The sequence below is a fragment of the Ochlerotatus camptorhynchus genome, unplaced genomic scaffold, assembly GCF_037179485.1.
Source record: "Ochlerotatus camptorhynchus isolate MF236.1 unplaced genomic scaffold, CSIRO-AGI_Acam_v1.1 ptg000330l, whole genome shotgun sequence".
In the NCBI taxonomy this organism is placed as follows: domain Eukaryota; kingdom Metazoa; phylum Arthropoda; class Insecta; order Diptera; family Culicidae; genus Ochlerotatus; species Ochlerotatus camptorhynchus.
In genome coordinates, this window is record NW_027040818.1 from 4,786,691 (window position 1) to 4,802,418 (window position 15,728).

Genomic DNA, 15,728 nt, shown 5'->3' on the forward strand with positions numbered 1-15,728 from the left:
AGTTACTGTCAGTTGGCGCACCGTGATGTATGAACGAAACCATCTCAAAAGATTTCCACCGATCCCTAGCCTATCAAGCTTAGCGATCGCAATTTCGTGGTTCATCATCTTATCGAAAGCTGCCGTAAGATCTGTGTAAATAACGCCCGTTTGCGTCCGAGCAATCAAACTGTCTGTGATGTAATACGTTAGGCACAGCAGGTTCGTAGTTTTGGAACGCCCAGTTATGAATCCGTGTTAAAAAATGAAAATCACGCTACTCATATCACAGGAGATTTTGAAACTTCCCATGTGGACATTGGTAGAAGATTATAAACTATGAAGAAACCAACTATTTAACCCTGAAGAGGTTAGGTTATCTTTATTAGCGAGAGTTTCAGCCAGAGGCTGGTTCATCTCTCCCTAACCCTGAAGAAACCGATTGAGTTGGAACCATTGAGGGGGATTTGGGGGAACTGGTTTCTTGTGATTATTTATGTTCGGAATGTTAACCATACATAAATGCTCCATTTTCGCAAAGACCATTTAAAAACATATTGTTGTTTTTGATTCAGTGTGCAAAGCTTTTATTTTATAGCACATTTCATATAATGTTAGCTGGTTTGGATTGAAGAGCCTGAATGTATAAAGAGGTGGCAACTTATCCATTTGACAGGTCTTCTGCTCGATTGGAATGACTTTTCCTATGACTTTGACAGACAATCGTTCCAATTTTGGCATGTCGTCTCTTTATAAATTCAGGCTCTTTAGTTTGGATCATACCTTACGGATCGTAGCCGCACCGTTAATATCGGATTTGAATCTTCGGAACAATTTTCAAACTTATCTGGCGTGCCACAGGGTCCTTTGTTATTCTCACTCTTCATCAACGAGCTTTCTCTCGTACTAACATCTGGCTGCCGTGTGTTTTACGCTGATGACGTCAAAATATAGGGTTAACTACCCCATTTCCGGCCTATTAAGCACAACCCGCACTTTCATTTCTTAATCTAGCGCAGTTTAGCATCAAACGGAATGTTATTATTACTGACGGCTTTCAAATTTATTTACCTTTTCGTATGTACCGTAATATTTGATAAAGAGAAACAAATTGATATTGTCAAAAGTCTAACACTGCTTCTTGACGCCAAACTCGGCCTACGGATTCTAAACTCGGCCTAACGCATTGAAACGCCATTGAAACGTCAATGAAATCACTTCAGCCTATCGGATGAAGATAAAAATTGATTCGTTCGGAGCGCTTCTTTTGTTTTTGGGAATAATGGGTGCAAACCTTCATAAAGGGTGTCCACGATGAAATTGCCACACACAAAATTGATTCGCAAAATTCGAGTTTTCATCCGATTGCCATCAAATTTTCAGGGATTGAGAAATAACTATTAAACTTCATTTTACCATTTTACTCGTATTTTATTTACATTCCATACGCAAATGCCCGCACCTTGGCCTTAACCCCGGCCATAAGATTCTGCACAACCTGTGAATCAACCGTTTTTTGCATGTAAACCCATACTTTCTTCAGTTCCTCGACTGTCTTCACTACCTTAGGTCGTTTAAGAAGGTGCTGCTTCATAATCACCCAGTACTTCTCGATGGGGCGGAGCTCCGGAGTGTTGGGAGGGTTGAACATTTTCGGCACGAAATTGACCTTATTGTCCGCATACCACTTCAGCACGTCCTTGGAGTAGTGGCATGAGGCCAAATCCGGCCAGAAGATTGTTGGGACGTTGTGGGCCTTCAGGAGAGGAAGCAGCCGCTTCTGGAGGCACTCTTTTATGTACACCTGTCCGTTCATCGTGTCCTGGGTCACGAAAGGTGCACTCCGCTTCCCGCACGTGCAGATGGCTTGCCAAACCAGGAATTTCTTCGCAAATTTGGACATCTTCTGAGTGCGGACATGCTCCGAAACGCTGAACTTATCCTTGGCCGTGAAAAACAGGTTGCCGGGGATCTGTTTGAAGTCGGCCTTCACATATGTTTCGTCGTCCATGATGCAGCATTCAACTTTCGTCAGCATGTTGAGGTACAACTTCCTGGCATGGGTTTTGGCGGACTTGTTCTGCTTCTCGTCGCGATTAGGGGCTTTTTGTACCTTGAACGTTCGAAGCCCAGCCTTAGTTTTGGCCTTCTGGACAAAACTTCGGCTTAGGTGCAGCTTCTTAGCCACATCCCTAACGGAGGCGTTCGGATTTCGGTTGAAGGCCCCAACTACGCGGTTGTGATTTTTGGTGTTGTACGGAATACTTTTTCCTTCACTTCTGGGCTTCCGATCGGTGGTCAACCGTTCCTCGAACCGCTTAATCACTCGCGACACCGTGGAATTCGCGATTCCCAACGTTTTAGCGATGGAACGATGCGAGAGATCCTTGTTCTCGTGATGAATGCGCATAATTTTATCACGCACGAGCTGTTCTTTCGACTCCATTTCCGCGAGTTTTGATCACAGGACTTTAAAACTTGCAGGATGTAAATAATGCACTATGAACTAAATCCACCCAAATTTTCATTAAATTCTACCCAACGGTTAAAAAGTTAGAGCAATTTCATAGTGTGGCAATTTCATCGTGGACACCCTTTATCACACGTTCTCATTGACTTCGTACCGTAGTTTATTAACTAAAGTATCGTACCAAACGCATAATTGACTTGTTAACTCTGAAATCATGGATTTATTTGAAGTTTTCTGCTCGATAGGCCCAAAATGGGCGATTAGGCCGAAGTAGTACTCTACCCTACATGATCATTAAAGGTATCGAGGACTGCTATGCTCTACAATTGCTGCTGAATAGTTTTGCTGATTGGTGTACCCGGAACATGCTGACATTGAGCATCCACAATTGTCCGATCGCACTACAACGATATTTGTAGAGCCAACCGACAGCTGGGATTTGTGTTCAAATATCCTGCGAATTTTCCGATCCTCTCTGTCTCCGGTCTCTGTACTGCGCACAGGTGCGATCGATTCTGGAATCCAACTCTGTACTATGGTGCCCGTACCAGTCAACCTGGACTGGTAGGATCGAAGCAATTCAGAGAAAATTTGTGAGATATGCCCTACGACGCCTTCCGTGGTGAGATCCGTTAAACCTACCACAATATGGAGATCGATACAGATTATTGGGACTGCAGACGCTTGAGCAGAGACGGGATGATGCCCAAGCGGTGTTTGTAGCTAAACTTCTCACAGGAGAAACTGACGCACCGGAGTTACTAGGTCAACTAAACCTTTACGTTCCTGAACGATAACTTCGCCAGCGGATCTTTTTGCTGCTTGAGCCCCGAAACTCCTTGTACGGCCTTCATGATCCTGTCCGCTTTATGTCGACTAGGTTCAATGAAGTCTACATCCTCTTCGACTTCAACTCTACACACTTAAATTTTTTCGCCGAGATTCCAACAGCCGAGCAGTTCTGCAATTTATTTTGCTGAAATTCAGTAACACAATTGCCGAGACTCAGCTAACAAATAACATTTTGCTGAGATATCAGTTAACAAACAGATATTTTGCAGTATATCAGCAAAAGTAAATGCCGAGGTAATCGGCTGTTGGAGATTTTACCGAACTAGATTAAGTGTGTACTGTGGCAACATTTAAGCGTAGACTGACTGAATTGCATTAAAGGATCGAGTGAGATTCGTTATTGTGAAAGGTGAGTAATATTGCATTGCTCCTAAATTGTAACGATTATGCTACCTGTATCCTTTTTTTCTCGATTCACCACTGCCGACGAGGATTGCTTCGGTTGATGGATGTCCAATGAAGCTGATAGAATTATAATTTTTTTTATGTTTTTGACTACAGTTGATATTTGAAGCCATGTTCACTTTATGTTATGTTCACGGATGTGCTTGTTTTGTAATGTTTGTACTGTATTGTGAAAATATATGGGGTTTTTACGCCATTTAAATTGGACGACAAAAAGTCAGATGAATAAATAAATAAATAAATAAATAAATAAAAAATATAAAAAAATCGCTAATATGTAGCACCCCCAAATGGTTGACACACTGACTAATTAAGTTTTCTGCGGGGAAGTATCCATTTTTAAGGCTTTATAGATATTTCTACAATAATTTTCTAGGATTGTTTGAATAATCATCAACTATCAGAGTGATCTTTTTCATATTATTTTATTATATTGATACACATATTAACCAGTCCAATTTAATTCATCTGCACCATATTACCCTGTACCAGGGAGGCAACTTCGAAATCATCTTCAAACTTTGTTCTGAATCCGTAATGCGTAAAGCATGGCCGGTCTAAATATGTTTAAATATGTGAAGTTTATTCGTCAGGCAAAGGATACAAACATTTTATATATTTGTTACATTTGGCTTGAATGCCCTCAATGTGATCTTTAAAAGTTAATTTTTGGTCAAGTACTAATCCAAGATATTTCACTTGGTTTTGGAACTCCGTTCATAGTGACTATGTGACTACTATTAGGTTTCAAAAAGAAAACTCTAGGCTTATGTTCTTTCTTCTTCTTCTTCCTCGCATTTCAAGCTTATTGCGTATGGCATATTAGCTTATTGCGTGCTCTCAACTTAGTGTTCTAGATGCACTTCCACAGTTATTAATTGAGAGCTTTCGATGCCTTTACCATTTTTGCATTAGTATAATTGTGTGGCAAAGTACTATCATACTCTATGCCCAGGGAAGTTGAGAAATTTTCCAACCCGAAAAATTCCTAGACCGGACCGGAAATCGAACCCAGCCACCTCCAGCATGGTCTTGCTTTGTAGCTGTGCCTTTACCGACTGAGCTAAGGGATGTCTAGGCTTGCTTATGTGGAAATATTATAAGTTGAGTTTTGGAAGCGTTGGGAGAAATCTTCCATTTTTGTAAATAAGAAGAGAAAATATCTAAACTTTTCTGCAGTCTGCTGCAAATAACACGAAGACTTCTTCCTATAGCGGAATTGCCTGTGTCATCAGCGAACAAAGATTTGTGGCAACCCTGAGGCAAATCAGGGAGGTCCGAAGTGAAAATGTTATACAATATAGGCCCAAGAATGCTACCCTGAGGAACCCCTGCTCTAATAGGTAGTCGATCAGATTTGGAATTTTGATAATTTATTACCTGCAGAGTTCTGTCAGTTAAATAATGTTGAACTAATTTCATAGTATAAAGTGGAAAATTAAACTTTTTCAATTTAGCAATCAAACCTCCATCCAAACACTGTCGAATGCTTTTTCTATGTCTAGAAGAGCAACTCCAGAGCAGCCTTCAGATTTGTTTGTACGAATTAAATTAATTAAATTGGTAACTCTTAAGATTTGATGAGTAGTTGAATGCCCATGGTGAAATCCAAACTGCTCATCTGCAAAAATTGAGTTCGTATTGATGTGAAGCATCATTCTATTTAAAATTATTTTTTTCAAAAAGTTTACTTATTGAAGACAGCAAACTTATTGGCGGTAGCTATAAGCTTCAGCTGGATTTTTTCCTGTTTCAAAATTGGAACAACTTTTGCATTTTTCCATATATCAGGAAAGTATGCCAAATGGAAACATCTGTTAAATAATTTTACCAAGAAAGACAAGGTACTCTCTGGGAGGTTTTTGATGAGGATATAGAAAATTCCATCATCACCTGGAGCTTTCATATTATCAAACTTTTTAGTTATAGATCTTACTTCGTCCAAACAAGTCCTCCAGGATTCATAAAAAAATATTTTCTCTAGAGAAAATATTCAGATAATCCCGAGGTTCTCAATAGGACTAGTAAGACCCAAACTGAAATTATGGGAACTCTCGAATTGCTTAGCAAGTTTCTGAGCTTTTTCCAAATTTGTGATCAAAATTTTACCACCTTCTTTAAGCGCTGGAATAGGCTTTTGAGGTTTTTTCAAAATTTTTGTGAGTTTCCAAAAGGGTTTGGAACTCGGGTCTAATTGAGAAATATTATTTTCAAAAGTTTTGTTCCTCAGGGCAGAGAATAGCTTTTTAATTTGTTTTTGCAAATCCCGCCAGATAACCTTCATGGCAGGATCGCGTGTTCTTTGATATTGTCTCCTACGGACATTTTTAAGACGGATCAAGAGCTGAAGATCGTTGTCTATTATAATTGAATCGAATTTAACCTCACATTTTGGTACTGAGGTAGCTCTTGCTGCAACTATAGAAGTAGTCAGAGATTCAAGAGCATAATTAATTTCATCTTTGGTTTGCAAAGGAATGTTTGGATCGAAGTTATATTCCATAAATGTTCGATACTGCTCCCAATCAGCTCTATGGTAATTGAAAGTAGAGCTGTTGGGACTACAAATTATTTCTTGGGATATTTCAAAAGTTACTGGAAGCTGATCAGAACCGAAGTCAGCATGGGTAACCAGTTGGCTACAAAGTTGACATGAATCAGTTAAGACTAAATAGTGGAGGGATTTCTTGCAGAAAAAAAGCATGTTGGGCTGTTTGGATATTGAAAAGTGTAATAACCTGCAGAACAATCATCAAACAGAATATTACCATTGGAATTGCTTTGAGCATTATTCCATGAGCGGTGTTTTGCATTAAAATCACCAATAATGAAGAATTTAGACCTATGACGGGTAAGTTTCTGGAGGTCACCCTTTAGAAAATTCTTTTGCTGGCCTACGCATTGGAATGGCAAATAGGCAGCTATAAACGTAAGTTGTCCAAATTTTGTTTCAACAGAAACTCCCAAAGTTTCAAAAACTTTGGTTTCAAATGAAGAAAGAATTTTATGTTTGATTCGTCTATGAATAATGATGGCAACGCCACCACAAGGTCCATCAAGACGATCATTTCTATAAATGAAATAATTTGCGTCCCTTATGGTCAGGTTTAAGTAACGTTTCAGTTATAACGGAATTATGCACGTTATGAACTCTCAAAAAGTTAAATAGCTCGTCTTCATTATCTTTAAGAGATCGAGCATTCCAATTTAAAATATTTGATGATTTAAAATCCATTGCTGAATTTCAAAGTCATGACAATATTGTTCGCAAATTCAATTCCAGTTTGAATAGCATCAAGCATATCAGTAATCATGTCAATTAATGATTTCTGTAAAAGTTTCCATTTTAGGAGCAGTAATGCTTCCTAAGTCAAAATTTTAAAATTTTCCGTTAGAATTACGTTGGTTAGTATTTTGATTTCTACCCGCTGCAGTAGCAGCATAGGTAGCTCCATTTACTCGCTGAACATTGTTAGCAGCGAGGGGAGCAGTTATAGATGAATAATTTGAAGCAGGGCTGATATTTGTACCTACATGTACGAATGTAGAATTTGTTCCTCGCTGACCGTTAATAACAGCAGAGGAATTTTTACCTGTTCGGAACCGTGGAGCGTTTCCTACCTGTCGCTTAGAACAAGATTGTAGGATAGTTTTGCGAGTCTTACATTCCCAAAAATTGGATTTGTGGCTTTCACCACAATTTGAACATTTAAATTTCTTACGATCTTCCTTCACAGGACAGTCGTCCTTTGTGTGAGAGGAATCACCACAATTCATGCATTTAGTAGGCATGTAGCAATTTTTTGTTCCATGATCCCATCCCTGGCACTTACGGCACTGAGTGAGGTTTTGGAAATTTCCTCCAGTCTTCCTGAAGTATTCCCACTTCACTCGGACATGGAGCATAAGGCTAGCTTTTTCTAAGGCCTTAAGGTTGTTTAATTCACTAGACTTGAAGTGAAGTAAATAATCATTAGAAATCCCGTTGCGCGAATTGCCATGACGGGATTTCATTTTCATTTTGATTACTTGGAGTGGCACAACTCCAAGTAATTTTGCCAGTTCATCTTTGATCTGATCCAGGGATTCACCACTGCGCAGTCATTTCATGACAACCTTGAGCACACGTTCGGTTTTGGTGTCGCAAGTAAAAAATGTATGCTGCTTCTCAGTAAGATACTTGAGAAGGCATTTAAATCCGTCGAAGGTTTCAGCCAATACATTCACCCCGACGGCCAATTTGCAGTGAAAACTTAAATTTCATGAAGTGCGAAGAGCATGGAAATCGAAAGTGGTTATCACAATAGGGGGAATCTTTTCCTTCTTGGCATTAAGCCAGGAAAGTTTACTAGAATTTTTCTTGGATGATGGATCATTCTCATCATCGGTGAGAAAATCAAATTGATTGCTCAAATTAATTTCATCAGAAGGGGGATCAAGAGGCTGCCCTTTTCTTTTGCGCTTAGGCGCGGTGGTAGTAAATTTGTTATCCAAATCGACTGCCAAGCAGATTACTATAAGAATCTGAAGGATCGAAGATAAATTTTCCAAATCGATATCCAAGAAGGATTACCTCGGGTAGGGTCCAAACAAAGATCGAAGAGAATTAAGAGTCAAACAAGGTAGAACATTTACAGGTATATTTGAGCACTGAATCCGCACGGCAAAAGAGCACGATGCGGACTGATTTTTTTGACATGATTAGTCATCATATTGATTGCAGTAGTGTGCTCCGGGATATCAACTTCAACGCTCCAGTTCATCGTCTCCGAAATACGTACCTCTTGTGGACTCCTGGAAACCGTACTGCTTATTGCTATAACAATCCACTCGACAAATGTTGCAGACTGTTCAATGATATGTGTGATGCTTTTGATTTTAATATTAGTAAACTAGTTTTTAAGAATAGAATTAAGTCCCGATAATTCAGTCTGTGCGACTCCAATGCCAGAGATGGTGATTATAAATAAAAGTCTTACAAAGATGGTAAGCCATTTTGGAAAACGCCTTTACACGGTACGAAAAATACACCAAATTAGGTTTATTAAAGTGTAAGTATTATTATTATTATTTAGCTTTATTAAGGAGGCTTTCAGCCTTGGGCTGGTTCGCCTCCAAAAAGTGTAAGTAATGTCCATGTACTCAATTAAATATTGAAATGCATCAAATATCGTAAACTAAGAGGGGATGTGACAAAAATCTAATAATTCAATAGTTGAGCCGACAAACAATCAGCTGTTCGTTTTTACCAAAACTGTCCCACAATGTTTTTTTTTTGCGAATTTGAGTAAATGAAACTCTAATTTGAGTGGATTCAACAGCCATATATCAAGGCTAGTATGTGATGCTGCATAAACTTGGGCGATAGCATGTTCAAATGAAAATTTCCCCTGGAAGTAGACACCATTCCTTGGCTTGGATTCGAGATAAAATTGAGTAGTCCGTCCGTACACGGCAGATTAACTCCGTAACACGGCAAATAAAACTAACTCATATTTGAGCCCATTCACTCAAATTCGCAACTGAGTAATCAGCTGAGTAACCTACACGACCAATCATACCAACTCAGCGACTGAGAATAATTGACTCAGAGAATTTTCTTTCCAGAAGAAATTTACTCAGATTTGGAAGAAACTGCAGTTACTCATAGCTTATGAGTAACTGCAGTTTCTTCCAAATCTGAGTAAATTTCGTATGGAAAGAAAATTCTTTTAGTCAATTATTCTCAGTCGCTGAGTTGGTATGATTGGCCGTGTAGATTACTCATAGAAATGGCAAATGAATCTAATTCATATTTGAGTATCGTTCACTCAAATTCTCAAAAACGAAGGTCACTCATTGAATGAGTAAAATTTTCCGAGCTTTTCCTGGAAAACTTCACGTATATGAGGTCAATTTAGGGAGATTTCGCTCTGTCTATTAGTATACTGACTAAAATTTTCATTAAAGTACAGAAATTTGCCTCAAGTTTCCTGTAGAAAACCTCAAAAATTTGCACGGCGAATGAGAACGACCCAAATTTGAGTTTAGTTCACTCATAATCGCCAAAAGTGCTGGAACTCAGCGATGAGTAAATTTGCCTCATGGTTTCCTTTGGAAAACATCAGAAATCTGCTAGAAAATGAGGAAAATTGACGAAAATTTTGCTCAGTTTAGGAGTAGTACCAATAGGCTGAGTGAATCCAAACTTTACTTTTCTCATATTCGCGGAGTTTTTCCTGGACAATCCTGCAAAAACCTGGTTAAACATGAGGCAAATTCACTCATCGCTAAGTTCCTGCACTTTATGTGATTTATGAGTTAACTAAACTCAAATTTGGGTCGTTCTCATTCGCCGTGTTCCAATAGATCGAGGGAATCTAATCTTGACTTTTCTTATATTCGGGAATTTTTTCCTGGAAAAATCTGGAAAAAGTTTACTCAGCGCTGAGTTCCTGGACTTTTTTTCGATTTATGAGCAAACTGAACTCAAATTTGGTTTAATCTCATTGTCCACGTACGGTTTTGCGAATTTGAGTGAACGATTCTTAATTATGAGTTAGATTGACTTGCCATGTAGCAAAATTTTACTCACTTTGTGAGCAATTCCACATTTAGCTAAATTGGCAATCTCATCGTCCGTGCATCACACTATAACTGGAAAGACCCATTGATGGGTACAATTGCACCCATTTTGAAGTAAAGTAGGTTAATCAATTTAATGGGTTAAAAAGTTACCCATTAATGGGTAACTGGTACCCATAAATGTGTAATTGTTACTCATTAGTGGGAAATTTATTTACCCATTTAATGGGTTAACCTACTTTACTTCAAAATTGGTGAAATTGTACTCATTATTAGGTACTATAAAGTTATGAGTGCAGAACAGAAGAGTTTAACACAGTGGGCTTGAAACCTGTCGCTGCTTGCCGATTTTTTCTACAAATAATTTAAAATGTGTTGTGCATAAATGAGATGACTTACTAACAAAAATTATCTCAACTATGGAAAAAGGCTCATCAATTCAAATATACTTTGTTTTGCATGAATTCACTATCTCTAATGAAAAATTTATCAGAAATCTCTTACCTACTACTTAAGTTATGCGTAGGCATATTTTGTGTGAGCCTATTATCAATATTCTTTTCTAAGGCTTTTCAACTTCCATTCGGAGCTTTAAATAGTATTTTAATACTCTCACAACCGTTCAGGTGTTTCGGACAATCTACGTTAAACGAAGAACCAGTTTGGATTTTTAACTGTATTTAGTCACTACAGAACGGAAAAAAAATCGTTCACGACATTTCTATTGGTTTTCTTCTGCTGCTAGACACTATAACAAATGTTATAAAATTTGCTTCTGTATGATTTCACTACATCGAAAACATTTCGACCTTGGTTTAACAAAAATAAAACAGACTTTGTGTTTAACGAATTGCCGTTGCATCGGCTAAACTGCTGCTCGGCGTTCTGCTAAATGCGCTGTTCTTATACTTTTCCACCTTTTAACTGAATTGCGATGATTCCAACAAGTTTCTCCTTGCCTTGCTGTTATCAAATGTGTAGAAAATAGGTCCGCACTATTATAACGAGTCAAAGTTCACAAACAGTCGGCACCGTTCCCGGAACGTTTTTTGAGTTCGGTCGCGAATGATATCCTCAACGCTGAGTTCGGCTTGCAGTAGTCGCAGCTGCAGTAAGATACAAATTTAATATGGTTCAAAGCTAACCCACAGTGTACAAAGTACCAACCTTCCTCTGTTCAGTCTTAAACTGCTTGTTCAGTGTGATATCGTCCCGGCTGTCATCGCGCTTGTCTTTCAGCTGTTTCACGGTATCGGCACACACCAGAATGCATTTCTTAATCGCATCTTGCCGATCTCCGTAGCCCGATTGTAGTTGTTTGTGCAGTTCGCGGCACTTGACTTCCGGATTGACCTGTCCCTTGAACGATTCCGTCGGTAGGGATGTGTTCAACGTGTAGATGATTTTGTCGTCCAGATCGCGCATCTTCTTCAGCTGTTCCTGTTAATCCGTTCAATGATTTTAAAGGTAAAAGTCGGCAAAATCAGTATCATGATATTTTTGAAGCATCGACGCTACGATGGGGTTACACAACAGCCCGGCGATTTCAAAGAACGCTGTTGGTGTGAGACAAGAGGTTAACCAGCGGAGAATGTTGAACTGAAATCCTACCTGGAACTGTGAAAAATCACCGCATTCATATTTGAAACTCATTTCCACCTAACAGAGAATAAAACTACGATCTCTTTGTATCAACAAAACTATATAAAACTCAGGAAATTCAATAAACTTTACGCGAGCATTTGCCAAAGAACTATCGGTACTGTATGGAGTGGGACTTTCGCTATCGTTTGACGTTTCACTCCTTCCATCTCGATCAGAAGCTGACAGAAGTACGAACCTAAGTTTGACTCTGCACATTAAAATCCAAAACGGTGGGAACTCTCCACAAAACAGGAACCTGCACAGAAAAAAAAGTTGTTGAATATTACATCCAAACAGCTGCACAGCCCTAATAAAAATTGTATGGTTAATTTGCTTAACGACGTGTTCTGGGTATCATCCAAACCATTTGTGGAATAGTTCAATGATTTGGGTTATCGTTCGTTTATGGTTATTTTTTATTAGGGAGAGGTCATTCCGTCGGTAGTGTAATATTACGTTGTACGATGTATGTACATCGATTTTGCGAACAAAATTACATCCATTGATGTAATATTGTATCTTCTTTTTGCTATTACATCATTATTTCATACATCAGCTTGAATTAGGTTGATCAATATTACATTTTTTTTTGCTGTGTGGCCAATAAGATTAATAGCAACAATCAATACGAAACTAACGATTTTAAATTGGCTCACTAATTGACTACCCGAAAAAAAATAACAACAAAAATACATTAAAAAACAATGTAACAATAAGACGAAAATTATTGTCTTAACAATGATTTATATTGTTACGTCTACAATAAATTTACCTTGATTTATGTTGTACAAAACAATAAATTTCATGGTAAATGGAAAATTTACAATAAAAAAGGGGGGTTGTTAAGTATCTTAACAATGAAATTTTCGTGATTTTCCCATATATTTTTTTTTCAATAACATTATATATTATTGTTATTTTACTGTTGGTTGGCGAATTTATTGATTAAAAAAAATAACAGTGTACTTTAGAGTGTATGTGTTGGCTTGACAGATCTACTTTATCGACTTTAAAAATAAATCGAAAAAATAAAACATTGCCCCGGGAAGGGGGTGGTATGTCTGTTACGGGTGGTCCTTTTTTTACTGGTTATGGATCGAGATTCGATCCGGAACTTGTGAGAAATGCAGGCCAACTCCCCTGCGCTCGATATCCCTAAGTCACGTCTCCTTGGTGGTTGAGCGTCGTTGATAAGTTAATGCATTCGACTGGAGAGAATCGCCCATGAAATATGCTTCCACCTGAGAGTTCCTTCCTGACATCTTCAAGTGGTGGAATTTTTTATTATTATTGTATGATTATTGACTGCACTGAAAAGGTCTCCATTAAGCTTTAGAGAGGGTCTAGGATAAGATATGAGCGGACGCGGACTGCCTGGTTTTGAGCCAAACGAACTGTCAAAGCCAGAGCCATACGAGCAGCGCCTATCTTAATTACATTGGCAGTGTTGCTGACCCTCTCATAGTCTGCATGCTTCAATCAGATTTATTTTTATTGTTCGTGAAGTAACCCACAATGAAAATACACCAATATTTAATGTAACAACAATTTTTATTGTAATAGAGTTGTTCATTATTGTTCATGATCGAATCATGTTAACAATAAAATAAATGAAAAATACGATAAAAATCATTGTAACAACATTTTATTATGTACATTCATTGTACAGCTAGGTAGCAGCATAGAGGTAACTCTAAGACCACTGGGTCCCGAAGAAAATCATTATTATTTTTAGCTCACTCAGTACCAGAACAACGGTCCCAAGCAGTCCCAAGCTATTTCACTCACCCATGCATGTTCTGCATGAATCCACACACCCCTGATGTTATCTGTCAAACTTTCATAGCGAATCAAAACAAACATAGTGTAGTAATAGAATTTCAACTAGAATAGGGTACGTTAATCGTTTGCTTGGGACCAATAGGCTACTAAAGTGGTGAGCCAATTTTAAATCGTTAGTTTCGTATTGATTGTTGGTAGCAGTTTTGCCGTTTTCGGAAGAGTACAACATTATAACAATCATTTTTATTGTCGACAATAAATATTAATGTTAGAGCATTGTTTCCACTGAAAATTTCACTGTAATTTTTTTTTCGGGCATCCTATTGGTCCCAAGCAAACGATTAACGTATCCCATTCTAGTCGAAATTCTAGTACTACGCAATGTTTGTTTTGATTCGCTATGAAAGTTTGACAGATAAAATGAGGGGTTATTGGTTTTTCTTATGTTTCGAGGGGTGAATCGATTAGCTTGGGACCGAAGAGAGTACCAGAGCTGAGCCAAAAAGTTGAGCACGTTATTTTGGGACCTTCTAGTCTTAGAGTTACCTCTATGTTAATAGTACGTTCAGACTAGAAACACTCAGAGGGAGAAATAGGCGGAGAAAACAAAATACAATTCGGCAGCAGGGATTTGTTCCTAAATTATCTTGCAACCCTTGCTAGAAGAAGCTAACATTTCAAATGACTTGTATTTTTTATTCGATTTAGGTGCAAAATAATAATTGATTGCATCGCAATATTTTGCACATTTCTTGGTGCCATTCGTTAACCGGCGAAGATCAATTAATCAATGAGTTAGGTTAGAATATTGTTTTTGATTCCAAAAACTAGTTGAATTTGAGAAGCACACAAAACATAAAGGTGATTGAAGTTCTGTTCGATTGCAATACTCTCAGATTATGACAGTTCATTTGGCTCAAAACATTCTCTCCGCCCATCTCTCCCTCTGAGTTTTTCTAGTTCATAGTACGTTCAGACTACAGAGTTATAACATGTTATAGCGCTATCTTGATGGTGGTCTCTGTGTTGCAATTATTTGACAACCGTTATAACATATGTTATAACTCTCCAGTCTGAACAAGGCATAAACTCATGTTGTTTCGTTTTTTTACGATATAGTACACGCTTACTTCGGCTTACTCACCGGCTGAGTCGATCGTACTCAATTTCGTCTAATGCATTAGTCAAAATCTGAGTAAACGAGAAATGTTGCTTGATGATCGATAATATGAAACCGTGACCGGTCACGACAAATAGTAACTACATTTTTTTTTCCCCGTAACGTGAGTAGATCACCTTTTCGTGGTACGTTACGGGATGTAAGATCTACTACCGATGCCTAGTCCTGACCACTTCAAACAGGATTTTTCAGTAATAACACATCTTAGTCCTTGTTACTTTTTATGCCTTGTTGATAGTGATAAGACTCGGCTTTGTCCACCGAGGATGATCCTGAAACAAGGTAAAAATGAGTTAGTTAGTCTTCATTTATGTGATTCCAAATCTGTGATATTTTGCAGACATATCAGCAGAAGTAAATGCCACGGAAATCGGCTGTTGGAGATTTTACCGAGCTAGATTCAGTGTGTATGGTACCCGTTTATTAGGGACATAATAAAGAAAAAAAAAAATTTCTTTTCAGATTTTTAGGTGTAGACACAGATTTCAGCTTTTCTACCACTGTAGCAGCAACCAGATTTAAATAAAATGCTCCATTTGCAAAATAAATGCATTTTGAGATTGGCAAATCAAAGTTGGCACTCGTGGAGAATAGATGAACATGAACTATGAAAGTGATTATGGTTTCAAAATTTTACACGGTGAGGTATACGAGTTTAATCTTAAAATGCCCTTATTTTGCAAATGAAGCATTTTATTTAAATCTGGTTAATGCTACGTTAGTAGAAAACTTAAGGACTACTCAATAGATATATAATATAGAAAAAATAATTTCTTTTCAGATTTTAAGGTGTATGCATAGATTTCAGCTTTTCTACAACTGTAGCAACAACCAGATTTAAATACAATGCTC

At 38.0% G+C, this 15,728-nt stretch overlaps 2 protein-coding genes across 2 annotated transcripts in view; both read right to left on the reverse strand.

Moving 5' to 3' along the window:
- The window catches only part of LOC135708470 (uncharacterized), a 309,553-nt gene extending 307,265 nt beyond the window's left edge, over nucleotides 1–2,288 (reverse strand). Inside the window, exon 1 of the mRNA XM_065230592.1 lies at nucleotides 1,419–2,288. Coding sequence (XP_065086664.1) covers nucleotides 1,419–2,017 — 599 coding nt within the window. The 5' untranslated portion in view covers nucleotides 2,018–2,288. The remainder of the gene's footprint in view (nucleotides 1–1,418) is intronic.
- Nucleotides 2,289–10,961: 8,673 nt separating this feature from the next.
- Ccdc58 (Coiled-coil domain-containing 58) lies at nucleotides 10,962–12,024 on the reverse strand. The gene is made up of 3 exons (XM_065230685.1): nucleotides 11,882–12,024; nucleotides 11,438–11,710; nucleotides 10,962–11,376 (listed from the first exon to the last, which is right to left on the reverse strand). The coding sequence occupies exons 1-3, from the start codon at nucleotides 11,921–11,923 to the stop codon at nucleotides 11,269–11,271; spliced, it is 423 nt and encodes a 140-aa protein (XP_065086757.1). The 5' UTR covers nucleotides 11,924–12,024; the 3' UTR covers nucleotides 10,962–11,268.
- Between the last annotated feature and the right edge of the window lie 3,704 nt (nucleotides 12,025–15,728).